The 26491-nt window shown below is 40.2% G+C and overlaps 1 protein-coding gene across 10 annotated transcripts in view; it reads right to left on the reverse strand.

The window, feature by feature from the left end:
- Window positions 1–4903: 4903 nt before the first annotated feature.
- The window catches only part of mast4.S (microtubule associated serine/threonine kinase family member 4 S homeolog), a 332602-nt gene continuing 311014 nt past the window's right edge, over window positions 4904–26491 (reverse strand). For 7 of the 10 annotated variants that reach the window (XM_041580528.1, XM_041580529.1, XM_041580531.1 and 4 more), the window contains 10 exons: window positions 23560–23682; window positions 22470–22582; window positions 22014–22141; window positions 20916–21139; window positions 18280–18480; window positions 15279–15505; window positions 11797–11919; window positions 10078–10214; window positions 8976–9157; window positions 4904–8791 (listed from right to left, as the gene is read on the reverse strand). In XM_041580528.1, coding sequence (XP_041436462.1) covers window positions 5391–8791; window positions 8976–9157; window positions 10078–10214; window positions 11797–11919; window positions 15279–15505; window positions 18280–18480; window positions 20916–21139; window positions 22014–22141; window positions 22470–22582; window positions 23560–23682 — 4859 coding nt within the window. In that variant the 3' untranslated portion in view covers window positions 4904–5390. The remainder of the gene's footprint in view (window positions 8792–8975; window positions 9158–10077; window positions 10215–11796; window positions 11920–15278; window positions 15506–18279; window positions 18481–20915; window positions 21140–22013; window positions 22142–22469; window positions 22583–23559; window positions 23683–26491) is intronic. The other 3 variants (XM_041580530.1, XM_018244469.2, XM_018244471.2) reach the window with 1 other exon arrangement.

Consider the following 26491-nt stretch of genomic DNA (forward strand, 5'->3'; position numbering starts at 1 on the left):
GGAGGGAAATAAGTCCAGCAGAATATTCCGTAAGAGGAAAGGATCAATAAAGTAAATTGAGGGGCTCAAAAAAGTTCCCTTTCAGCTGTTATACAAGTGGGTGTATGTGTTGTACATCCAAACACGAAAAAGACACAGAGCAATGGCACAACATCCATGCTGAATTTATTTCAATGTTATGCATTGCAGCAGTATAAATACTTGCCCGCTATACAACAAACACAACATTCAGAACGTTTTTTTTAAACTTTTTTTTTGTGTACTGTGTTATATAGAAAGTTAGACACCAAAACACTTTATTGTACGTATATGTTGCTGGGGGATTTCTACAGCAGAAAGAACTACAAAAAAAGAGCACAGTTTTCTAACCAGTAAGAAACATGAGACTAACCGTTACAGAATAGTAATAAACACTTACAGACGAGTTTTACATGAACACACAGACAACTGTAGGACTTGGATGGAACAGTGACAATGCACGGAACATGAGCACTAAAATGCAACTCACTTATACACTCACAGATACAGGTAGAGGATCCATTACCTGGGAACCCATTATCCAGAAAGCTCCGAATTACGGAAAGGCCATTGCTCATAGACTCCATTAAAACCAAATCATTCCGATTTTTTTAAAATGATTAGATATATATATATATTGGGTAACCTATGGCCATTGGATTATGTTGAGGTGGGGCATTCATTTAGTTAAGGTACCAAAAAGTTTCCGGACTATATAAAAAAACAACACCACAGCCATATATGTCTATATGTTAATGTTGGAGTAGAGAGTGCATGATCTTTTAGGGCAGAGACACAGGCTCAGATTCAGGGAAATTAGTCGCCCATCGACAAATCTCCTCATCTTTAGGCGACTAAATCTTCCTGAACTGCCTCCCGCCAGCTAGAATCTAAACCGCTATGGGTGCGCTTAGTTTTCCGAAGTTGACTCAGGAGGAAACTTTGGCCGAATTCGGAAAACGAAACATTCCAAGTGCCATCCCGGCAGTGATTTACATTCTAGTCATCGGGAGGCAGTTCGGGGAGATGTAGCCCTGAAGAAGAAGCCAGGCGACTAATCTCTCCAAATCTGAGCGTGTCTCTGCCCTTACAAGTTTCTGAGCTATTCCCTTTATATTAGGGAAGTGGGAGTAGATGAAGGACCCTCCAAAGTCAGACATTAACAAAGTAGCATGTGATCTGTTTGTGATCTGTAGAATGAAGCAATGATTGGAAGTCCATTCCCACAGAAAGGGTACCCTCCATTCCTCAGTCAATCAGTGACATACATGCCATCACAATTATAATCAGTACTCACAGATTGAGGTGACTGAGGAGGGAGATGCATCAGTGAAATACAGCCTTATATTTGACAGTTGAAATTAAATATATATAGTGAATAAAGTACCCCCTCTTGTAAAATATAAGGATATTATAAGTTACCAAGGAGTTTCATGACCATATAAAAACACGAGGCAGAAGGCCGAGTGTTTTTATACAGGTCATGGAACTCCGAGGTAACTTCTAATATCCTCATATTTTGCAACTGGGGGTACTTTATTATAATTCGCAAATTTTAGTGAGTCATGTGACAGAAATGACATCAGAACTCACCGTTTATAACTGATGACATCAGAACTCACCATTTATAAGGAAATAATTTACACGATACTCATGGCTTTTGTGTATTATATATATATATATATATATATATGGATATATTTCACTGCATGTTTGAAAGTGAAAAGCTGAACAGGGAGCTGCACTGGGTTCTAATGTAAGAGAGTTATAGCAGTGCCATACACAGCACTCACAGGACTTGTTCAAAAGCATATGTTATAAGTAAGACAACTAACACTTCTTGTGCCCTGCTTATAGGGGATACTCAGCTCCACCTGCATCACAGCTAAGCACTGATATTGGACATTATAAGGCTGAGATGCTCTAAAGAACCCAGAGAAATCACGCTGCAGGCAAAAGTGTCAGGTTATTGTATCCAATGCTAAATATTGAAAGTAACGGATAGCACACCCCGTTGAAAAAAATTAAATGTATTACAAAAAGGAAAAAATAACAAACAGGGGCACAAATAATATAAAAATCAAAAAAAGGCCTTTTTTGATTTTTATATTATTTGTGCCCCTGAGGAAGACCCTTACGGTCGAACCGCGTTGGGCTCACCAAATATGATTTTTGTATTGTTTGCTATTTTTTCCTTTTTGTAATTAATTACATTTTTTTCAACTGGGTGTGCTATCCGTTACTTTCAATATTTTGCAGTCTGATTTGGAGACCCTGATGGGGAGCCTCCTATGGATTAGCACCCCTTATTTTGCTTTTGAAGTTGTGTGCCTTCTCTCTCATTATTCTATCCAATGCTGTCATAATTTTAGGAGTGTCCATATCTTTCTGAAAACATTTATTATAATATATATATATATCGATATCACTCACAAACACTTTTGATTATATAATATCAGCAAGCCGCAGCTGGCAGACTCCTATTTTTATGTATAAAATCAAATTGCATTTCAGTGACTAACAGTTCTAAACAAGATGGCTGAAAACAAGTAGTCCTGGATTCATTAGTTATTTGTTGAAAAACAGACCACAAAGTCAGATACAAATGAAGGGTGAGTTCTTGAAAGGTGCACCGACTGGTAAACACCACATAATGCCGGACAGGTCAGTTTCTACAGTCTAAACCAATTGCTCACGGACGGCTGAATGGAGGTTGGCAGTTTTATTGGATAAGGTGCACAATGCAAAAATTTGACTTGCCATTGATTACTGCCCTTGGGCAAATTTGCCTGGTGCTAATAAATTACCCAGAGTGTGTTCATGGTTCAGGGATAATCATTTTACCGGTCTCTGACTGTTGTTGAACTACTGCCTTCATTGATGACAGATGTTAAAGGAGAACTAAACCCCCAAACTAATGAAAAACCCCCTCCCTGTTCCCCTCCACACAGATGTTAATACCTGTAAATGCCCCTAAGTCTTTAATTACCCCTCAATGCAGAGTCAGTGCAGCGGAGCTCACAGGTGCCATCTTCACCACTTCGGGAGCTTCAGTAAGTAATATCGGCAATTTTATGGTCCTGAACAACTGCGCATGGGCCAATAGCCACGGAAATTGCCGAAGGGTCCCAAAGATACCTGAAGTGGTTGAGGATGGCACCCGTGAACTCCGCTGTGCAGTCTATGCATCGAGGGGTAATTAAAGACTTAGGGGCATTTACAGGTATTTACACCTGTGTGGGGGAGAACAGTGAGGGGACTATGCAGGGTAGGGGTTTTCATTAGTTTGGGGGTTTAGTTCTTCTTTAAAGGGCTATGGCACATGTCGCAATAGTAGAAAGTAAAATCGCTAGCAGTGATCACTTGCCATAGCCCTTCGCTCAAAAACAGCAGGAGGGCTCTAGCTGTTGCTGAACAACTGCCTGCATCAGTGATGAAAGTTCAAGAGCTACGGCACACGGTATGTGCCAAAAAGAAAGGAACCTTTGCAGAAGACGTGCCTTGAGAGACTAAGCAATTCAGTTGGCATTAGTAGAAAATGAATGGGCAAAGATGATCATGTGCAATAGGCGTTAAGTTTAGAAACTGCTAGACGACTTGGCCTTCAGATCCCAGACTCTAGTTGAGGTGGATTTCCTTTGTGTCTGGTCAAGTTCTTATTTATCTGTTTAATTATGCAGTGAAATGGGATGTCAGTGGCATACAATCTCTAAAGTGTAAATAAGGCTCTGCACAATGTAAAAAGTAAAGTCAAATTCCAAGCACCATATAGCTCCAACATGCCCCCCTTACACAAAATAGATATTTTACAGTATTCACATAGATATATTACAAAAAAAAGAGATGTTCTGAAATGTATGGAGCTATTGAACAGGCTTACAAAAGAATGCAAAAAATCAGCACAGCTTATTAATAAGAACAGCAAAAGCTATCCAAAGAGTAAGGCCTCGCTATAAAACATCTGTAGATGCCTTCAACAGAAAATCTATGGTATGAAAGAGCTTGTACAGTAACTATTTGCCTTTCAAAGGCTAAACATAAAAGCCTTACATTCATTAATGACAGGAGGTTCTTTCGTTTGCAAAATTCTCACCCGATTTTTTTTTTGATTGAAATATAAAACATAAAAGGAACAAAGTTCTTCCTGCTTGGCTTGGTTGGTTCCCACTCTATCACCCAGCTTCGCTAAAGGGAATGGAGAGCCTTCTCAAGTTATAACTTGTCTTCCTAGGAAGGGTGACCCTTTTCCATCAACTCCACAAGTCAACAGAGTTCAGTATGAAAGATCCCCAGAGGATCACTGTATTGGATGAACTGATGACTTCTAATAGCAAAGCTTTGGAGTGAACTGAATGAACAAACATTCATATACAAATGCTGATATCTATACTGGTGTATGTCAGCTGTGGTCTGAGCCATGGAAATGTGCCACGTTACTATTGGTAGTAGTTGGATACTATGCCTTCACTAAGAAAATATTTTTAAAAGAAACAGTTGCCATCAGAACAGGGATCTCTCTTTACTACCCAAGGCTGCCTAGAACACTTCCTTTCCCCTTGCAGCCTCTTATAGTGTTTTAATCTTTTTACGAGAAACCAGGTTGGGGCATGGCCTAGAACCTAATGGACTGGTCTAATATCATGTGTCGCAAACAGTCAAAAGCAGCCAATAATAGGGAAATGCTTGGCTAAGCATAAGATGGAACACCACACTTTGTTGACATCTATAGAGATAAAGTAGAAACTCAGCAACTTACCCTGCACTTATCACAATGTGGTAGGAAAACCTTAGCATATAGAAAGCCTGGCCATAATGGTACTATATATATTTCGGTACCAGCTCAGATACTTCTGACGTTTAACAGAGAATCAAACTAACAGTTAAGTCAATTAACTATGTATTTTAATTTCTGCAAAGAAAAAAAAAACAAATCAATTTTTTTTTCTGTCCAATGGTACAAAAATTTTTTTTTTTATATATTTTTGCAGTCTTATGAGTTGATTTTTTTTTCCCATAGAAAACAACAAGTAAACAGTGAAATTCAGCAGCAAACTGTACATTCTACATTCCACACAAATAACAATATTGCAAATTTACAGACCTTTTTTTCCCCATAGCCCTTACCCCAGTCCCAGCTGCAGAGATCCCTCAAACTAACACCACCACACAGGCAGCTCATACAGGTGGGGTAAAAAAAACAAACCAAAAACATTCCACCCCTTTACTCCAAATTACACTTAAAAAAAAACTTGACACGGACACAAATGCCTGAAAGAATGGAAATACTACACAGTGCTGGTTTTGGAAAAAAAGAGTCTGAAATTAGCAGCTACTACAGTAAAGAGGTCCTATTTTTGCAGTGGGTTTGCAAACTATAATGTCTTTTCACCAGGGCTGGTTTGCAACACATCCTTTCCTTGCTTCTGCCCTTTCAAGTCTTTATCAGAGGTGAGTGCACATGGGTTACCAATAGAGACTGGTGGTGCCTTCTGTATGTCTTTAGCAACGTTCTTCTTATTGGGAGACAAAGACTGGTTCCTACTGTTGGCTGTTGACAGTACACAGTTTGAAGCAAAGCTAAATTGTTTTTCAGCAGAAGACTTACTGAATATGCTATCTGCTTTTGCCCCGGCTTTGTTAGGGGATAACTGAACATCCTTCTTGGCTTTTGAAGAAACAAAATTTGGAGTAATCTCATTCCTCTCCGTGCTTATGTTTAAAGGACATTCAGACAGACGTGGTTTGGTCAAAGACGTATCAACGTTAGGAGAAGAAACAGTTGCAGACAATGCAGAAACTCCATTATGTGCATCAACCAAATCCGTCTTATTTTGTGCTCCTTTCCCCATCACATTGGGAGAGTTTACAGATTTTGGCTTTTCTGTTACTTTCCTAGTGTCCCTGTTTGTAACAGTAGGCATAACCTTACTTTCCCTTTTGTCACTCTGGACATAAAGTGCTTCTGTGCATTTACTATCTTGCTGCTTTTCGGGAGAGGACATCCCGAGGGCTAAGCCTTCAGCTGACAATTTGCTTTGAACACCACTTTTGACAGTAACAGTTCTGGTGAGCTTGGGCTGTAGACTGGTTTTCTCTTTCAAGTGAGATTTAGCTGAACATTCCTTTGGATTAGGTGTGCTAGAGCATGCAGAGCTGGTTGCCTGATGGCTGTTTGAATGAGTTTCTCTTGTTGCAGAAAGACTAGTGTTCCTTGTACTTACAGTAGAAGAAGGAAAATAGTTTGTAGTCTTTTCTGATATAACAATATCTTTGTTTTGAGAAAGAGAAGATAAAAGGATATTGGCACCTTTATCAACTTTCAGTAAAACATTTGTCCTCTGAATAGCCATCTCTTTTTTTAAAGCACCGGTACTTGGCTGTTCTGGCACTCCTGATTTGCCAAAACTATTTGCTTTAGTTGTACTGGAGCTAGAGATGTTGGATTTACCAGTAGAGTCATTGAGCTGTTCATGTGACAGCTTCTGTTCTTTTTGACTGTGCAAGCTGCTTTTACTACTGGCTTCAGGTACTGCACCAGAGAAGATACTTTCAGCCACATACTGTTGTGCCTTTAAACTGACAGACTCTTTATTGGTTGACAATTCTCTGTTGCTTTTCTCTGATCCAGCTTTTAGTATGGATGTGATTTCTTGGGTTTTGCTGCTTGAGCTCACAGAAGAAGGTTCTTGTTTAACGGCAACCTTTACTTTGATGTCCACTTTGGTGTTTAGAAGAATAGGAGAGTCAACATCCATTACAGGGGCTGGCTTAGGTACACTTACACATTCATTAGGACATAATTTACTTACTGGTGCCTGACAACTTTTGCCTCCAGTGGCGTGTAGTGCGCGATCGGTCTTTTCAGGGCTACTGGATTTTGTCAGACTGGCCTCAACTCTTATTCCAGAGGGTTCTTGGGAAGGATCAGTCATTGCTCTGCATGTTTTATTTTGTTTTTGCTCAAGAGAGCACCTACCAGTGGACACAAGTGAGCTCTTCATCTCTTGACCATTCCTTCTGGCAGAAGTCGCCAGTTCTTGTGCTGATGACTCCTTCAGTCCTGACTGAGCTGAGCCTGCTGCCTGATTTTGAAGTTCATTTTTTTCTTTTAATCCAGACACTTCCTTATTTGAACAAATCTCAGCAGCAGCTAAATTAGATTGTGGACATTCTTTAGGATTCTCTTTAATGGGTCTCTTGTGTGCAGAATGTAAACTTACACCGCCAGCGCTTGTATTGGAAAACAAGAACATATTTTGATTATCTGGCTTGTGTACAACATCGTTCTTTGAATCTGGGCTTATTTTCTCTGCTTTAGCAACATTCTGGTTTTTCTTTTCTAGGGCTATATCAGTATATTCTGTTTTTGTAACTTTTGGACCTGACAGTAGAGCGATATCTAAGGTGCCCTCAATGGGTTTTAATGAAGAAACGGATCGCGCTTCCAGTTTAAACTCTGAAGGGCTTTTTCGGACTGATGTTTCGGTGTGTAAAACCCCTGACTTATCATTATTGTTTTCACACCTATTGTTACTGGCTTTGAGTGGTGCAAATGAAACAGTACTGCTCTGAGCATTCGGCAAACACGTTCTGTTATCCAAGGGAGCAATACTTTCAGTGGGTAAGAATGAAGACTTTGCTTGAATACTTTCATGGGCTTTTGACTTTAAAACCAAACATAAAGTGCTTTCTTTTTCTTCTAAAGATTTCTTCTTTCTTAAAAGTTCACTATTAGCTGTACAAGCTGAAGATGCTTTATCTACATTGTCATCCCTCGCAAGTACTACCCTATCACATGAACTTGAGGCTTTCTTGATCTCACATGATATGTGAACATTTTCTGCTGCCTGAGGACCATGACCATGTAACTGACCATCCATGAATCCACCATTTGTTCGAGAAATTACACCCTTGTTAAGAGTATCTTTAAACATGATCCCTCCACGGCTTTCATAGGTCGTGAGTCTATGCTCTGACAGATTGGTCCTTTTAATTAGATTCTGGTATGATTTGTCTTCCTTCTCTTGTTCTGCTACTGTAATCGGACTGCCCAATTCATTGTGCAAATCATGCATTAGGCTTTGTTTTAGAAGAGAATCTTGCCTTTCTGGCATATCCTTTTTCTTCATAACTATTTTGGCTTTTAGTTTCTCTTTGTCCAGCTCATCTAATGACTCTTGTCTGCCTACCTTCCTTGATACAGGACGTTTTAGGCATCCCTGTTCCACAGGCTTAATCCTTGTACATGACAGGACATCACATATATTTTCTTCTAGGCTTTGAAGTGCTAACTCCCTTTGTAGTGTCTGCTTGTGGATTTCTTCTTTAGTGACCTCAAGATTGTGCTTGCGTGAACATAAGTGCTTTTTTTCACAGCAGTAAGATGGTGAAAGTTTTTCTTCTGACTGGACTCGCTTTAGCAGTGGAGACCTTGGTGGTTCGGCACTTTTAGGCCTGACAACGTGCCTTACAATGGTTGGAGGAGAGTGCATTTTTGCAGGGAAGCTAGGAGTTGCTTTTGTGTTTCCTACAGAATGACTATGTAGAGGTGAAGGAGATCTCTGGGGAGATGGTGGCTGGGGGGTTGGTGATGGGGTTCTTGCCAATGGGGAAAGAGGTATGCTTCCAGCAGATTTGCGTCTACCAGACCTATACCTCTGACTCCCCAGTTTCGGCCCCAAACCATGCAGCGTACTGGGTCTTATGTGGCCAGATCCTGCTGGAGAATTTGGTGCACTTGAACTTGGAGAGCTACTCTGTGATGAATTAGTACCTATAGAGAAGAAAGAAAACATTAATTAAATATACATATATCTAATGGTGCAAACAGGGGAACATAATCAACTTTGCAGCAACTATGCAGGTCTAACCCTAGCACTATTAATATTTACACTGCAATACATTAAACATTCATTAAAACATCAAACAAATGTTACAAAAAACAAGTAATTACAAACCAGATGGGAAATCAGGAGTTGAGCGGCAGCTTGGAGTTGGAGATCGTGGAGACAGACTGTGAGTAGGAGAAGCAGGTAAGCTTTCCCCAGAGGACAGGGATCGGTTTAAGCAAGAGAAGCTTCTGCTGGTGTGTAGAAGTGGGGATGGTTGCTTTGCGAGCTTTTTGAAAAAAGATCTTCTCCTAATAAGAGAAAAGTGACGATGAACCTTATAAAATGAATTGTTTAAAGAAAAAAAAATACTTTAATCTAAAATCTAATCTAAAAATGCAACAATATAGCCATTTGCTAATAGGAAGGCAATTCCAAAAAGGGGTGCAACCTGCCATTTTTTTGCACCTTGTAGCCTAACTTTTTTAATTTTGAAGCACAGAGACCTGTATCTTCCCCTGTGAAGAGAAATCACGTAGGCAATACAGCACTTGCAATGAACTGCATGTGATTGACAGCGACTGTGTAGAACTATATGCGTTGGGCAGACCTTGTGTAAAACCTGCGCATGTTAAGTTGCTCCTGTGTAGAACTACATATGTTGAGCAGCCAATATATAAAACTATATGTTGTGGAAAGTCCCTATTTAGAACTACACCCGGGCCTGCCGATGACATCACAAAAGGGCTGGGAGGGGCAGGCACGCGCCTATAAAGCCGGAAGTCAGCAATGTAAGGTCTTAAGAGGTTGAGAAGAGCTTAACCCACACCTGCCCACAACCCACAAACAGCACATCAGGTCAGCCCTGCACATCACTATTGGACTGTCCATATGTAAAACTGTGTTGGATAGTCCATACTTGCAAGTACATGTCTGATAAACCCTATGTATAACCCTATGTATAACTTGCCCATCTTAATTTAACTGTTAACACTTTCAAAATAAATTTCAAATAAATTACAAAAATAAAATTGCACCTTGAAGCCAACAATAATACAAAGCATTATCCAGTCAATGTGTCTTGCAGCTATAGACAATTGATATACATTTATACAATGGACACTAAAGAGTGTTTTTTTCTCCATACTTTGTGGAAAATATTGAGAAACATCGTTGTTTTTTAAAAAGATATTCTGGTTGAAAGAGTAATATCACTTGCAGTGCAACAAACCTTTCTATATTTTCCTTTTTCTTGGTCTTCTTTGTGCGTCTCACCATCCTGCTCTTGTAGCTATTCCTTCTTGCTGGGCCTGTTTTGATTGAGGTGTCCTCAAAGGCAGTTGTCATGATCGCAACTTTACTGCCACTCTGTCAATACAAAGCCAATAGTTAAAGATACAGCCAGGGTATGATGTTGTAAGTGAAAACAATATTTGGTTTATATGCCTATAATGAACAGTTCTACCTATGCACGGCTCACATCAATATACCGTATATACTCGAGTATAAGCCGAGTTTTTCAGCATTCAAAATGTGCTGAAAAGGGCTACCTCGGCTTATACTCGAGTCAGTGGGCAGTAGTCACTTTTAATCATTCCTATACCAACAGTTCGCTTGGGGAGAGACTGCAATATCATACAGCGCCCTCTGTTGGTTATATGAAAGAACAGTGACTGCAATATCACACAGCTCCAACTGTTGGTTTTATGAAAGAATAACAGTGACTGCAATATCACACAGCGCCATCTGTTGGTTATATGAAAGAATAACGGTGCGCCCTCTGTTGGTTATATGAAAGATTAACAGTGACTACAATATCATACAGTGCCCTCTGTTGGTTATATGAAAGAATAACAGTGACTGCAATATCACACAGTGCCCTCTCTTGGTTATATGAAAGAATAACAGTGACTGCAATATCACACAGCGCCATCTGTTGGTTATATGAAAGAATAACAGTGTGCCCTCTGTTGGTTATATGAAAGATTAACAGTGACTGCAATATCACACAGCACCCTCTGTTGGTTATATGAAAGAATAACAGTGCGCCCTCTGTTGGTTATATGAAAGAATAACAGTGACTGCAATATCACACAGCGCCATCTGTTGGTTATATGAAAGAATAACAGTGCGCCCTCTGTTGGTTATATGAAAGATTAACAGGGACTGCAATATCACACAGCACCCTCTGTTGGTTATATGAAAGAATAACAGTGACTGCAATATCACACAGCGCCCTCTGTTGGTTATATGAAAGAATAACAGTGACTGCAATATCACACAGCACCCTCTGTTGGTTATATGAAGGATTAACAGTGATGGCAATATCACACAGCGCCCTCTGTTGGTTATACGAAAGATTAACAGTGATGGCAATATCACACAGCACCCTCTGCACATGGTAGTGGGACAGTGGGACAATGCACACAGTAATCTGTCTGGCAATTCTCTGTCACCATCAACTTTGCAAAGAAGTCCGGTTGATCACTGGGGGGTAGCTTTGGCGGAATGTGCGCTGCTGGGAGACAGGGCTGTAGTTGAGTCTAGGCTTATACTCGAGTCAATAAGTTTTCATAGGTAAAATTAGGTACCTCGGCTTATACTCGGGTCGGCTTATACTTGAGTATATACGGTAGCCTTGAATTGTCTTTGCATGAAAAGGCTGAACAATTCTTGAGAAAGTAATATTGTTAATAGCAGATTCTATCAATTCTGGTCACTGGGTTGTAGAATTGCTCAAAAAGAATGTAATTAACCTCCCTGTATCTGATAACACGCTCCAGGATTAAGTAAATATTATAAAGACAATGTTTGCCAATAAATGATGGGTATAACACTGTAATTCATGGCTGGGCTGTATATTTACCATGTGAAAGGAGAATGTAAGAAAAGCAGACACATTACTCATATCTCAGCGTGGCTGAAGAATGAAAACAAATGAGCCATTTACCTTGAGCAGAAGCTCTATGACCTCTGTGTGAACAAGTCCATGGACAGGCTCCCCGTTTATATGAGTAATGAGGTCGCCAGCCTTCAGACCTGCCTGGTAGGCTGCACTTCCTTCCTCAACACTCTGTAGATAAAAACATTTTTTTTGTTTCATGCTATTAATCAGATAGTGTATGCTATCATTCAAAATATATGTAAAGGTTAAATGTTTGACATAAAAAGCCACAAATAACTCCCATATCTGCTAGGATGTTAAGATACAATACTTCTGATTAGAGACGGAATATAACTGCTTAGAGCAACACGGTCCAATCCATCACTGCAGGGGGAGAGAGAACTTAGATATTCATTGTGGGCTGGCACAAACCAAACTTAACTCCAATACTTGATAAGTTAAAAATATTTTATTTAGCAAAAAAAATCTCAAATGATGTAGCCTTATGCATTTGGTGCCTTAATCATAGGGGTACAGAGAAACCTAAGGGATGATATTCACTAAAGGCAAATTCATTATTATATTGGAGTTTAAAATGTAAAAGCTACTTTCAGACTTAAAGGGCATGTAAAAGCCCAAATAGATTGGATGGAGGGACGTCTAGCTGCACATTGCATAGAAGTATGGCGATAATAATCCACTTAATATGGATTTTATGTTGTTAATATGCATTTTTTAAGTAGTTTTAATCTGTAGTTGCTATAGCAATCACATTAATACCAGAAACTTGTCCATACTCGATTATCTCATGCCACATATTCAAACCCCCCAAATACAAATCCTCTCAGGGGCTGAAAAATGGTCATATTCACCCTAATAAAAGCATTGCAGTATAACTACTGCTTGTGGCTCTCTTCCTTTCTTCATTTACTGGAAACTGTTACAGTATTCAAATAACCCAAACACTGCAATGATCCCTAGACAATATTTGAATTCGTATCTACATATACAGGTATGGGACCTGTTATCCAGAATTCTCAGGACCTGGGGCTTTCCGGATAACGGATTTGTCTGTAATTTGGACCTTCATACCTTAAAGGACCAGTAACATTAAATATTTTTTTTCAAAATTCATTAGTATAGAACGAAAAGTAAACACCAAGGCAAATAAAACTTTTAAGTTGCAAAGCCTTTATTAAGAGTTAACTTACCAAAACTCCACTTCCGCTCCTCTTCTAAAACAGCGAAAGGGCAACTATCCATTCAGCGGTGTTCGATTTCTCCTCCCTGGCTATTCTAGTGACAATATGTGAAGGAGGCTGAGGTCCGCTCTGCAGCACTTCCCCTATTCCCAGCAGTCGGACTTCGACTCCAGCCTTTCCTTCTCCGATGAGGAAGAAGAAGAGGAGGAGGGCAGCCTCTGCCTCTTCGGCGGCAAGTGCTGGCTGTAGAATCCATGGATGAGGTAGATGCGCTACCATTCCGCAGACAGGCTGAATAGTAGTAGTAGTAGTATGCGGAGGAATATCCCCAGAACTACGGTGCACAAGCGCATGGATCACTTGCAAGTGAAGAAGAACCAGTGCGACGTGGAGGAGCTGCGCAAACTCAAGGCGATCAACTACATTGCTTTCCACACGGCCAAGTGCACTCTCCCGGGACGATGTGGAAGTGCTCGACAGCTCCTTTTTTTTTTTTACTAAATACACTGGCCACTGCTACCCGCAAACATCCAGCCTACTACCATTCAACCTGTCTGCAGAATGATAGCGCATTGACGGGGAGCAAGTGGTTCAGCTCTCCCACCTCATCCATGGATTCTGTAGCCAGCACTTGCTGCCGGAGAGCCAGAAGCTGGAGCCGAAGTCCGAAACGTAAGCAGCGAGCTCAGAGTAACAACCCGAGTCTAAAATCGTCGCGTGCCTGCATGGCTTCTCCACCTTCTCCTGCAGCAGCGGGGACTGCCAGCCCCAGGCACACTCAGATGGGCACATCGACGGGGAACAAGTGGTTCGGCTCTCCCAGTACCTACTGCTGCTGCTGGGAATAGGGAAAATGCTGCAAAGCAGACCTCAGCCTCCTTCACTTACTGTCACTAGAATAGCCAGGGAGGAGAAATTCGAGCACCGCTGCATGGATGGTCGCCATTTCGCCATTTTAGAAGAGGAGCAGAAGTGGAGTTTTGGTAAGTTCTCTCTTAATAAAGGCTTTACAAATTAAAAGATTTATTTGCCTTGGTGTTTATTTTTTGTTCTATACTAACGAATTATGGGAAAAAAAAATTGATGTTACTGGTCCTTTAAGTGTACTAGAAAATCACGTAAACATTAAATAAACCCAATAGGCTGGCTTTGCTTCCAATAGGGATTAACCATATCTTAGTTGGGATCAAGTACAAGATACTGTTTTATTATTACAGAATAAGTTTTTAAAATTTGGATTGTTTAATTACAATGAAGTCTGTGGGAGATGGCCTATTTGTAATTTGGAGCAATCTGGATAATAGGTTTCCAGATAACAGATCCCATACCTATATAATAAATATATATTAAGAGACTGCTAAAAATAACAAAATCTTAAAAAAATACATAAATCAAACACTCTTTTTAACAGTAATTTTTATGCACATTATATGCCCTTTGTGAATTTTTTCAAAGACTTTCACGCTGTTTTTCCTTTTTCTCTTTTTTTTCCCTTTTATAAAGTGCAATATGATTAAAAGCTTTGATAGAGTGAAAAACAGATTGCTTTGACAATACTTATGGGGTCATCTGCTTAAGCAAATTTTTGAGAAAACTGTTTGGTATTTCATAGCAAATGAACTCTTTGGACATCTGCATGGTATTAAAGACCCCAAATAAGCTATGGTTTGGGCATGTTGGGATATCGAACTCCCTTGAAAGATCATATAGTTCCATAAAGGTGCCCTACACGGGGTTAATATAAGCTACATAATGGAATAATCAACATATCACAAAGGATTGTCAATTGTTGTATTCACATTTTTTGGAATTGCAACAATTAATTTTTCCTCCTGATGATGGTCCCGGAGAGACTCAGGAGAAGTTTCTGTTGTCAATGATATATTACACTATGCTTGATTATGAATTGCTCAGTAGGATGGTGACATAGTATTGGTAACTGGTAATAGTGGCATTCAAGCCCTGGATCTTCAGCAAGTGAGTTGCTCAGCAACAAGCCAAAAGAAATGTTAGGTGCCATTAATTTAGATATGGTGTTGGCAAAGATTATGGGGTATATTTATCAAAGAATGAAGTTAATAGTGAAGTTCTGCCACTAGAGTGAAATTCCGCCACTCTCCATTCATTTCTATGGGATTTTTATAGGCGTATTTATCAAAGGGTGAACTTTCACCCATTGATAAATACGCCTTTCAAAATCCCATATAAATTAATTGAGAGCTGTGGAATTTCACTCTAGTGGCGGAACTTCACTCTTTGCTAAATTTACCCCTATATGGCATCCCAGTTGTAGCTTCCTACTTCAGGTTTAAGTAAAAAAAAACTGTCACAAATCTAGCACCTTACCCATACAATGTGGTGTACTGTGTAGATATCACTGTCCCCAACAAACACTCTAATTGCCTGGAGAGTAAAGCCAAACTTTTTCCCAGAACTCTGAATGATAATCGGCTGCTTTGGACTGGAGGAGGAGATGGAAGATTCACGGCTGGGTGAAGAATCTCTGGAGGATGCATCCGATGACATTGAAAGTGGGGATATCGGGCTGCCTAATGGAGATACACTGTACACATCTGAAAGAAAAGAGTTTTTCTAGATCATGATTGAGAACAACAGACAAACAGTGGAAAACTGTATCTTAAAGGGCAGGAAAATGACAGTTTGCAGCAGGATATGACACAAGCAAGTTAACATCAAGCAATCCAAAGGAGAAGCAAATTTCCATGCACAATATGATACAGAATGTGGGTTTGAAGCTATGAATATTCAGATAAAATGACCTGTGAGTGCACTTATAGGCTCAGTAGCATAAATATGAATAACTTTACTTGTAATGACAATGATGCACCTTAAAAACATTTGGGAAGCAGGCACTCAACAAAGGCAATCCGCCACCAGGCAGATAAATTCAAAGTGAAACGTTTATTGTGTCCACAGCCTTACGCGTTTCGTGATAAACACTTAATCATAGCCTATGATTAAGTGTTTGACGAAACGCGTAAGGCTGTGGACACAATAAACTTTTCACTTTGAATTTATCTTCCTGGAGGAGGATTGCCTTTATTGAGTGCCTGCTTCCCAAATGTTTTTCCGGTTTGTCCGCTCCTCGTGCTGAGGGCTCAGGGCGGTGCCTCTTCCACAGTGTGGTGAGTTATCATTCTCTACATACAGGCCCTAAACTACAGTTTTATTATGAATGATGTACCTTAGCTGCATTTCTTATGGCTATGGTGCAAATCTGTGGGTCAGGATTAAAAAAAAAATGTGTCTTTATGGTTTTTATCCGCTTTAAAAATGTGTTTCTTCCTACAGTATTTACAGTGATTATAATTACAGTACTTATAGCACGGTGAATAACAGTTTTCTGCTCACAAAGCTGATTCCCCAACTTACCCACTTTCATGAAAAAAAAGGTTTAGAAAGAGCACTGTGAAGCAAACGGATTATTCTTCAGTCTACGCCTAACTGGCTATGGTTGGAATTTTATTCTTAGTCATCTCAAACCTAATCAGGGGATACTAGTGACTGTGCTTCAGTAATAATCAAATAATCATAAGAAAACATGTGCAGAGATGTTTGTCAGATGTTGATTTGATATAAAGATGCTAGGTACTTTTCCCCATATTTTTTTTCTTCGTCATAACCATTATATTGAATTACAGGGTCCTAACAAATTCATCTGGAATATTTTTTTTTTTTTTTATCACTACAGGTGTAACTGAATCTGGTAATGTACAGGAACAAAGGTGTCCATTTTCTGTCCAGATAACTACAGAGGAAGCAGATCCTGCGGCTCCAGGAGGTAAAGGGACCCCATGAGGCCCTAATTCATATACAAGTTCAATAAATATTGGTAAAACAGGTCAACCTCTGGACATTTTGGGGCCTGAAAATGTTTTTAGTTATGCCACTGTATATATGTGTGGTTCATGTGATATTTATAAACATACAGTCATAACGGAAATGAGCACCACTGTACAGATTGCTGGTGCTGGCAGAGTTTAGATAGAAGCTGCATTGTTACTGTGATGCTTTATCTGTAGAAAAAGTAACACTTTAAGGTAAAAACCACTCTCTTTGCAGAGCAGGCACACAGAAGTATTCACCATTGGTTTCCTATAGAGAGACTTGCATCTCATTTGGTGGGGTATGCTGCAATTGGTACAGCTATTTGGAGTTATTGGAGTTTGATTCCCCCAGACATGTGACACTCTTCATTGCTGCACAAGTCAACTACCCCAAAGGCTCTCCCTTCAAAAACAAAGTATTACACATCTATGCACCTCTCCACCATTGAGTTATGTACCTATAAATCATTATAAAACCCTATACAGCTGAAGAATGACTGGAACCACTACATCAATGCTCAGAATGATCTTAAACACCAGTCCTGCATTCATAATGATTGTACACATCTTTCTTCATGTTTGTAGTCACTACACACAAATTTTCAACATGCAGAATGAGTATACAAAGCGCATAACAAATGGAGACACTAATTTATACTACACAATTTTATGCACGGAAAAAATACCTGCATCCTGGTACAAAACGCAGAATGAAGGAGCAGAGGGACTAGCATACGTATACACTTTGTGATATATCACACATCTATACAACAAGCAGTAGTGTCCGCAGGACCGCCATCAGAAATCGCAGGGCCCCATACGACAAAATTTCCTGGGCCCCCTGGGCTGCGCCCACCGCAAGCCCCACGTACATGTCCGCCCTCCCCACCCCACAGGTCCGCCCCCACCACATAGTAAAAAAACAAAAAAATATATTGGTGGCTAGGGTTCCCACATGTTAATAAAAAATAAAAAGATATTGGTGGCCAGGGCCCCTTAAACGTCCATGCCTTCCCGAAGTCAGCAGCTCTCAGAAAGACGACGGGCCTGGCTAATCAAGTAAGTGTGGCGTGGCCGGGCCCCCCTTACCCTCGGGCCCCCTACAACTCTCCCCCCTGTCCCCCCCGATGGCTGCCCTGAGTGTCTGCACTATACACGGGGCAGAAATATGCATGCACCTACAGTATATACCATGAACACGCCTAGAGATGGAAGAACACTCCAGGACCATGTGCCACACACTTATAAAATGTAGTAAATAACTGCCTAATGTATAGTTTTAGGTTTCCATACATTAAAAGAATTTATATTGGAAGATATGGTCTTTATCCAACAATCAATCCAAGTCACCAGTAATGTCATACGGTTCCTTACAAATCTCACAAACATTCTTCTATGGGGTGGATAGATTAAAATAAAAGTTTTAAATAAATGGTTGACAAATGGCAGGAAGGGCATGCAATGTCTTTAATGTTCATGCTGAATATACTCATTTCTACCTCCAGGGATCACGAGAGAGAGTGCGCTAGCAGAGATTGACTTAGTGACTTTTCCAGGCATTTTCTGTTTCTCTGTGTTTTCTAATCGCTGACGAGCCATGTGAGAAGCCGTTTCATTGGAGGGCTTTGAGGAATTATCTGTACTGTCCACACTCTCGTTTCTTCCGTTTATCTGATCTAAGTGCTCTGAAAAACTACTCACTGTACAAGGAAGAAAGGACAGACATATTAAAAACAACTGCAGCTTGAAAGAATAGATCCTGTTTAATATCCCCTAAACCCACAGGGTTCTGATGACCATCAAGGCTTTATTTTGTATTGGAAGAACCTGCAACATGTCCATTAGAGCTAAAGGTTACCAACCTAAAAAGGAAATCGTTGCAGTGGCTTGTGCTGGTACCTACAGAAGATTACGTTAGCAAAGCCAAGAGACGATGCTTAAAAGTTAATATAAAAAAGGGTCAAGAACTTTTCAATTGAACAGTAATTTATTCTGATTCATGCTTTCTGATCATGAGATCAGAGGAATGTGAATTTTTTGGAAGAAATTAAAAATAAACAGAAAAGGAGTACTGTGTTCCTCTCTGAAAGTGTAACAGCTATGGACAACAACTGTTACTCAATATCAACACTACATTGTTCTCCTCATTTGGTTGCTCTCTTCACACCCACAATGTTTTCCTTAACAACGGAGGTATAAAGAACCGCACAGGGTATATTATCTAGAGAAAGAACAAAGGTTCACAAAGAAGCATGTCATATGGCAGGCCAATCATTTAACAGCAATTCTCTCTCTTTCCAAAGTTTACTAAAACTAAGCGCCTGTCCTGGACTCACTGTTTGGCAGTGATTATGTACTGTAGACATTTGCATGAGTAAATACAGTAAATCTGTAGAAATAAATCAACTGGACTTGCTGTGTTTTTTTCTTGTTGACTTTCAACAAGAAAATTCTGGATTGAGAAAGCTAGTTGGATGACTGGTGAAACGTCTTTAAGAAAGAAAAAAAAAACCAGCAAGTCCAGTTAATTTGACTTATTTTTTACAGATATACCATGACCTGGATGAATGAGAATCTTCACAAACATCGGTACAGTAAAGAAAGAAAAAAAAGCACAAAAACAGAGATGTAATGGGTAAGTCAAAATATCCATATTGATGTGCTAACCCAAAGGCCAACTCTCACATGCTCAGCAAAAGAAATGTTGAAAATCCAAAAGAGAGTTAGGCACAACTACCCGCTCAAACAAGAAGTAAAAACCCTACAAATATATTACCAGAAAATTCCTAAAACACAGTGTAACAATAGGTTACCCTAGTGGTCTAGTGGCCCGCGGGGACGCCCGCCTTGTGCACCTTTCCCCTTCCAGAAGCGGCAGTCCTATGGCGCGAGTGGAGTGCACTGTATTTAACGAGGCTTTGAATGTAAACTCAATGCCCGTTGTTAGGTTCTACTAAGTTGGTTCCTGGCTGTGTATTCTTAGTGAATCCTATTTGATTACTGATATAGACCCTTGCCTGCCTACTGACTATTCTGAACTCTCCAATCTTGATCCTGAGTCTGGTTATTCTTGACCCTGCTTGTGCTAGCCCAGCCTGCCTGATCACGCTTTCCATCCAATATCCTTGGTAAAACGATTGTGCCCCTTTGCTCGTCCAGAACCCTTTGCTTAGCTCCTCTCTTATTAAGACCTAGCGGCATCAAATTAGTTGAGGGCTCCTCCCGAAGTGAAAGGCAGAAGCAAGAGCCGAGACCAGGGAGCCTAACACTGGTTCTGGATTTAGGTTGCCGAACGTGACACACAACCTAACACGTTTCATGCAAAGAGCATTTAGTCATAGGCTACTTCATGTCACAAAGTGATTATTAAAGAACAGACCACCACTATGAAATGAGGAAAATAATAAAAACCGAAATGGTCTTCAAAAACAGTAGACGTTTTTAGGTCTCCAGAAGTTGACATATGTTATGTTACAGTGCACGACGGTCTGTAAATACTACACATAGCCCTAGTTGCAGGTCAACAGCATGGAGATGACAGAACAAGATGAATCATGGAAAAAAGAGGAAAATGTTCACAAACCTACTCATACCAACCTGCATAAAATAACGGTATATTAAGGTATGGATGTGGTCTAAATTTGTTTCTAAGTCAAGGATTGTTTGAAAGACTCAATTGTTTACAAATGTTTAGGACCAAAGAAACAAATCCAGAGCCTTGAATCCTTGTGTCTGTCATCATGACAGATGTAATGGGATTCTTAGGCCAAATGTTAATTTAAAAATAAAAATAAGTCATGTATTCGGCAAATCTTAGGCTGAATATAATAACGTTATACACTTTATGTATTCCCAGCAGTTTTGAATACATATATTTCATATAATGTGACTTTTGTGACAAACATTGAAAGGCCATGGATTCAAAAAAGATAAAATATCGGCCTCAGATGAATCCACATTACAATTAAAATATAAATATGAATGAAATAAGATTTTGACGCAAATTCTTTTCCCTCTCAATTCATCACAAAACTTCAGTGCACGGTTATGCTCAGAAGTTCATGTTGTTACTTCTATTCATCCTTTGAACTTCTATGTACTAACACACCATAGAGAATAATTTTGGAGTTCTCACCTGAGACAGTAGAACTGCTAATGCTGATTGGTGTAGTAACATCAAGATCTTCTTGGAGAGAGTCCTCAGGTTCTTGGGTAGAATGATCTGTTGCTTTAGGCCCCCCAGAACACAACTCATCACGTTCTATGTCAGAAGAAATGGCAAACTTTGGCAGCAAACTGCCATTGTGGCATGGCTTTTGGTTTTCAGTTTCAGAACAGGTTGATATGGACAGCTGCTGCCTAGATATTAAAAGAAATTACCAAATTATATTATGGTTAAAGGAAAATGCAAGAGTTTCCATATGTAGAGCTTAATGCAATTCCATTCAAGTCTGTGCATTTTAACTTCAATTAGTTCTTGGAAGTGTTATACCCTTCCTATATATGGTTTTAATATAGTTCTAGCGCCAGTGAATCACTTTTAATGTAGAAAGTATTGGGGAACAACATAAAAAATGATCTCAAGGGTTGAGAGACTACAAGGCCAGAGTAGTTTTTAACTAGCTGTAGCATTGTATCAAAAGAAAGTACCAGCTTTTGGGAGCAACATGAAATAGGGTGGTGACAGAAGCCAATGGTTGGGGACCGTTGTTCTAGTTTCATGACAAAACACTTTGCCACAACAGCCACCCAGCTATTAAACCTCCCCCAACCAGGCACTAGATCAGGCAACTCCATGTTATGTATTGGCCCCTTTAGTAATGCCAACTATTCACATATTGGATTTACTTCCTCTTATTTCCTGGACAACAACATTTTGAAATTTGTATCTCAGATGAACTGTTAGTTGACAAAAATATATCTGTGATTACATTTCTCTCTGACACAAGAACCCTACAAACTTCTTGTACAAAAAGGAAAACTTTCTGACAGACCTAAATATAAGTTTGTCTTATACAAAAGCAAGTTATGTACCATTGATTAATATTAAAACTAGGGAGCATGCAAAGTGCTTTGATTGCATTATAGATAATAAAGGGTTTGTACAAAGGAGAAACCAGCAGGGAAAGTTGAAATAAATGACCATCCATAGACTTCTTTAAAAATTGCATTAATGGGCAATTTAGGGGGATGAAAATCCCAAAATACAGATTTAAGCCATTACACTACTCACATTTCTGAATATTCTGAGCTCCAACTTAAAGATTCCACTGGTGGGAGGCTGAGGTCCTTTGATTTGTCTGTGCTATCGTCCTTTTCCTCGACCTTGCTTTGCATTAGCTGGTCAATGCTGCTGAATACCTGGGAAGAGACAGATATAATCACCCGTGGTGCGAATCACACCTGAAGGTAATGTTACATTGTTATCTATAGAGATACTGACCATAACTGATCATAAGTGAAACTGCAAGTGGGAATAAATATTCTAGATTTACAAAGATGAAGACCCCCTACTTTACTACAGTTACAATATTGCAACCATGAAGTGCACCAATAAATGAAAGAAGAATGAGAAGACAACGTTTTTCTTACACAGATATCTATGCAGGAAGTCTAAAAATTCTACAATAGGATACAAGTTGTGGAAAAGTAATACACACATATTTGGTGACCTGGGTAGGAAACGTACTTTTGAAAACCTGTGGGAACTTGATGAGAACTGTCTGATTTCCATACTAAAATCTTCATCGTTGGTATCATCTTCCTCTTCTGTTTCCATGTGATGATATTTCTCAGAACGTGCTGAAAGGTGAAATAAGGAACTTAAATAGAAGAAGCATCCCCTTTTAAAGGAGATGGAATACCATGTTACTCTTGGGGGTGCCAAAAGTTAGGCACCCCCAAGTAACTACTTTTACTTTCCTGAGACCCCAGGCCGGTGCTCCTATCAGCAGAAAACTGCACTGGCCTGAGTTCTTCTAGCAAGCACCATGGAGCAATCCTCTTCCTACTTCTTCAGGTCTTCTCGCAGCTGCGCATGCACATTACAGAGAAAAGCCAAACTTTAACGAAAAAGCTGACTATTTCACTCTACTGTGCTTACATCTGCCCCGGGAAATTTGAAAACCGAAAAAGCAGGAAGAGGATCTCTCCATGGTGCTCGCTTGAAGAACCCTGGCCGGTGCAGTTTTCTGCTGATAGGAGCACCGGCCCGGAGTGTCAGGTACAGTAAGTAAAAGTAATCACTGGGGAGTGCCTAACTTTTGGAACTCCAAGTGTAAAATGGTATTCGTTCTCCTTTAACTAAGAGAGCTGGAGAAGAATAGTTTAAATACAGATTAAATTTCCTGTTCTGGGGCTTTTTCTGCATAATTGGACTAGAAAGCAACTTCCAACTGAAAGAACACAGGAAAATTCAGTTTAAGGACAATGCAACCCACATATATAAGATAGAGCACGACTGGTGCAAAATCAAATCCATTGCTTCTTCATTATTAATGTAATTATTTTCATTCCACTAGGAGTGTTGCTATGGCCATGGAATAAATTATTTGACCCCATATATTTACCGCAAATCAATTATTATTTATCCTACATGTCTGGAGTATAGGAGCCCAAGGCTTCATCAGATCTATAACACAGACGTATACAGAATAAAATATGCTTACTGGTGTAATTTTGCTTTCAAGATTCACATGTTCACTTAACTGCTGTGCCCACATCCTTTCCTTATCTGACATATGAAAATTAAGAACTGAAGTGAACTTAATGGTACTTACTGTCAAAATAGCTGGTATCATCTTCTGATTCTAGCTGAGGTATAAACTCTGCTTTTTGTCTTAATAAACTGTTCCAGTCCAAGGCACAAAAGAAAGAATGTTGCTTCACTTCATAGGCACCTCCTAGAAAACCAAAGTGATGGTTTCATTTCATAAGTACCTGTACAGGTGCAATTTAAGGACATTCTAATGAAGAGAGAGAGAGAGAGAGAGAGAGATAGAGAGAGAGAGAGAGAGCGCGCAGAGGGTGCAGCTGGTGCTTAAATCCTGTGCTGAAAAGGTTTTTTTCACAGAACTAAATCCATTCAAGTTCTACAATTAAGAGTACCTATCCCAAGTTGGAATACAGTCCAGTAACGTAACTAGAGGGGGGCGGGCCCTGGTGTGTGATGCGCAGCCGGGCCCCCCGCCCCCCTCCGTACGCGATTTTCGGCCCGCATTTCAGTGGCGTGCGAGCTGCCGGGGGGCCCTGAGGGGGTGCGGGCCCTGGCCGGCTCGCACCCCCGGTAGTTCCACCACTGATACAGTCCTTTCAGTCCACTGATTGTCTAAGCTGCCCCACAGCCACAGATGATGAAGCCATCAGGATTTCACATTTTGTTGCACCGTGTCCACACACCATTGTTTAGTGTTAAGTCCTACCTCTAGATCAGGGATACCCAACGTTTTTTTACCCGTGAGCAACATTCAAAAGTAAAAGAAGTTGGAGAGCAACATAATCATGGTAAATGTCCCTGGGGTGCCAAATATCAAATGAGCTGGTGAGCAACATGTTGATGGTGCGAGAGTGCAGTACGTTGCTTCTGATGGACTAAGGCCATTGCACTCTAACACCATCTAGAGGCAGGACTTAACACTAAAAATGACACTGCAACAAAATGTGAAATCCCCATGGATTCATCTGTACATGGCCAATAGGGGTGTTGTGCCAATGAGGTGACTTGAGAAACTCAGAGACGGCAGTGCCCCACTACTTACCAGGGGCAGCAAAATGCTGTTCCTATAACTTTAAGAGCCAGTTTTCAAAACAGAAATTCGGCTCTTCTAGGGCTCTCTGCGCTTGCCTCCCGGACCCCCCTCCTCAAGCCCCTCCAGTGCATAAAGGTGAGTGTGCGAGAGAGGGGGGCAACAGCAGCAAGGTGCCTCAGGCAGCGGAGGGGCCAGGATTGCGCCTGATGGCCAACAAATTCCACATTCATTTTATAATCAAATCTAGGATTGGGTCACACTACACTATTTTGGGAAATTACTTTTATTATAAGAAACGTTCAATAACAAACGGATTTATTCTTATCAGGATCTGTGCCCTAAAACTGGGGCTGATACCGCACCAATGTTCAGACGGTTGAAAGAAATTACAGACTGGATTGCCTTTCATTATGACACATTTGGATGAAAAACAAGATAGTATAAAAATCATTAGACAAAATGATGACATAGATATTTTCCTATTGAAGAATTATACAAATATTTTACTACCTCAAATACATTCAAAACATATACTTAGATTTCAATAAGGTTTATAAAGGGGTGGATCCCTTAACTTTTAGTATGTTAGCAACTTTTCAATTGGCCTTAATTTTTTTCTTTTTCTATAATTTTTGAATTATCACCTTCTTCCCTCTCGAGTCTCGACTCATTAAGGCATTCAAATGGGGGTTACTGACCCCATCTAAAAAATGCTCTGTAAGACTAAAAATCTATTGTTATTTGTTAATCAATTTCTATTCAGACCTCTCCTATTCATATTCCAGTCTCTCATTCAAATGGATGCATGGTTGAAATTGAAAACTGTAGAGTTGCTGAATAAAAGCTAAATAATTTAACGAAAACCATAAAAATCAAAACCAACTGCAAATAATCTTACAATATCACCTTCTACATCGTACTAAACATTGGTGAAAAACCCGTTTAATTATATACCAGGGGGAACTAGGAATAAGATATAATTGGACCCACATCTCGCCTTAAAGGTGAAGGAAAGGCTAAAACTAAGTAAGCTTTATCAGAAAGGTCTATATAAATACACCAGTAAACCCTCAAAGTAATGCTGCTCTGAGTCCTCTGTCAAAAGAAACTCGGCATTTCTTTCCTTCTATTGTGTACACATGGGCTTCTGTATCAGACTTCCTGTTTTCAGCATTAACTTCCAGGGCTAGGGCTTGAGCATGCTCAGTTTGCTCCTCTTCCCCTCCCTCCTCCCCTGCCTGCTGTAATCTAGTGAGCAGAGAGACTCAGGCAGGAAGTGATGTCACACCAAGCTAATATGGCAGCTGCTATCCTAAACAAACAGAGACAGTGTCTGGAGCGGTTACTTGGGTATGGTAAAGCTTTCTGCAGAATAAATATAGTGTTATAGCTTGCACTATTGTGGCTAATCTATTGGCAATAAACTGCTTCGATAGCTTTACTTCTCCTTTAACAAAACTCAAGCCCTACCTGGCTTGCTGCACCAATTTATGTACCTGTGTCTGCCCCATCTCAGATGTGATTGAAGGGAGCAATTTGGGGTGAGCTGAGAAGGTGTCTTGCTGCCAGCAAGAGTGTTGCAGAGGCTGGTGAGCCTAAATCCGTGGAGGGGGAGAAAGGACTGGCAGAGGCTAGTGAGCCTGAGTCCTAGGAGAGGAAGCCAGCAGGGCTGAGTGAGAAGCCTAAATGCTCAAGTTTAAGAGGGTGAGAGTTTTCCTGGATGGTGAGAGCTCAGAGGGGGGAAAACCCAGAATGTTTGCATTGAAGTTGCTGAACTATACCCGGAATGTTTTGCAGTGAAGTTGCTGAACTGTGTTTTCCGTTGCCGTTGTGTTTTGTCTGAAGCCCTGGAGTCCCTGTCTCTAAGCTCACGATCCTACGCTTACCTGCCTACCCAACGCTAATTACCCCAAGAAGTGCATGTCAGCCCTGCCACATGCTGGCGTAAGGGTGTAGGGATGGG

Source organism: Xenopus laevis, chromosome 1S (genome assembly GCF_017654675.1).
Source record: "Xenopus laevis strain J_2021 chromosome 1S, Xenopus_laevis_v10.1, whole genome shotgun sequence".
Classification (NCBI taxonomy): Eukaryota; Metazoa; Chordata; class Amphibia; order Anura; family Pipidae; genus Xenopus; species Xenopus laevis.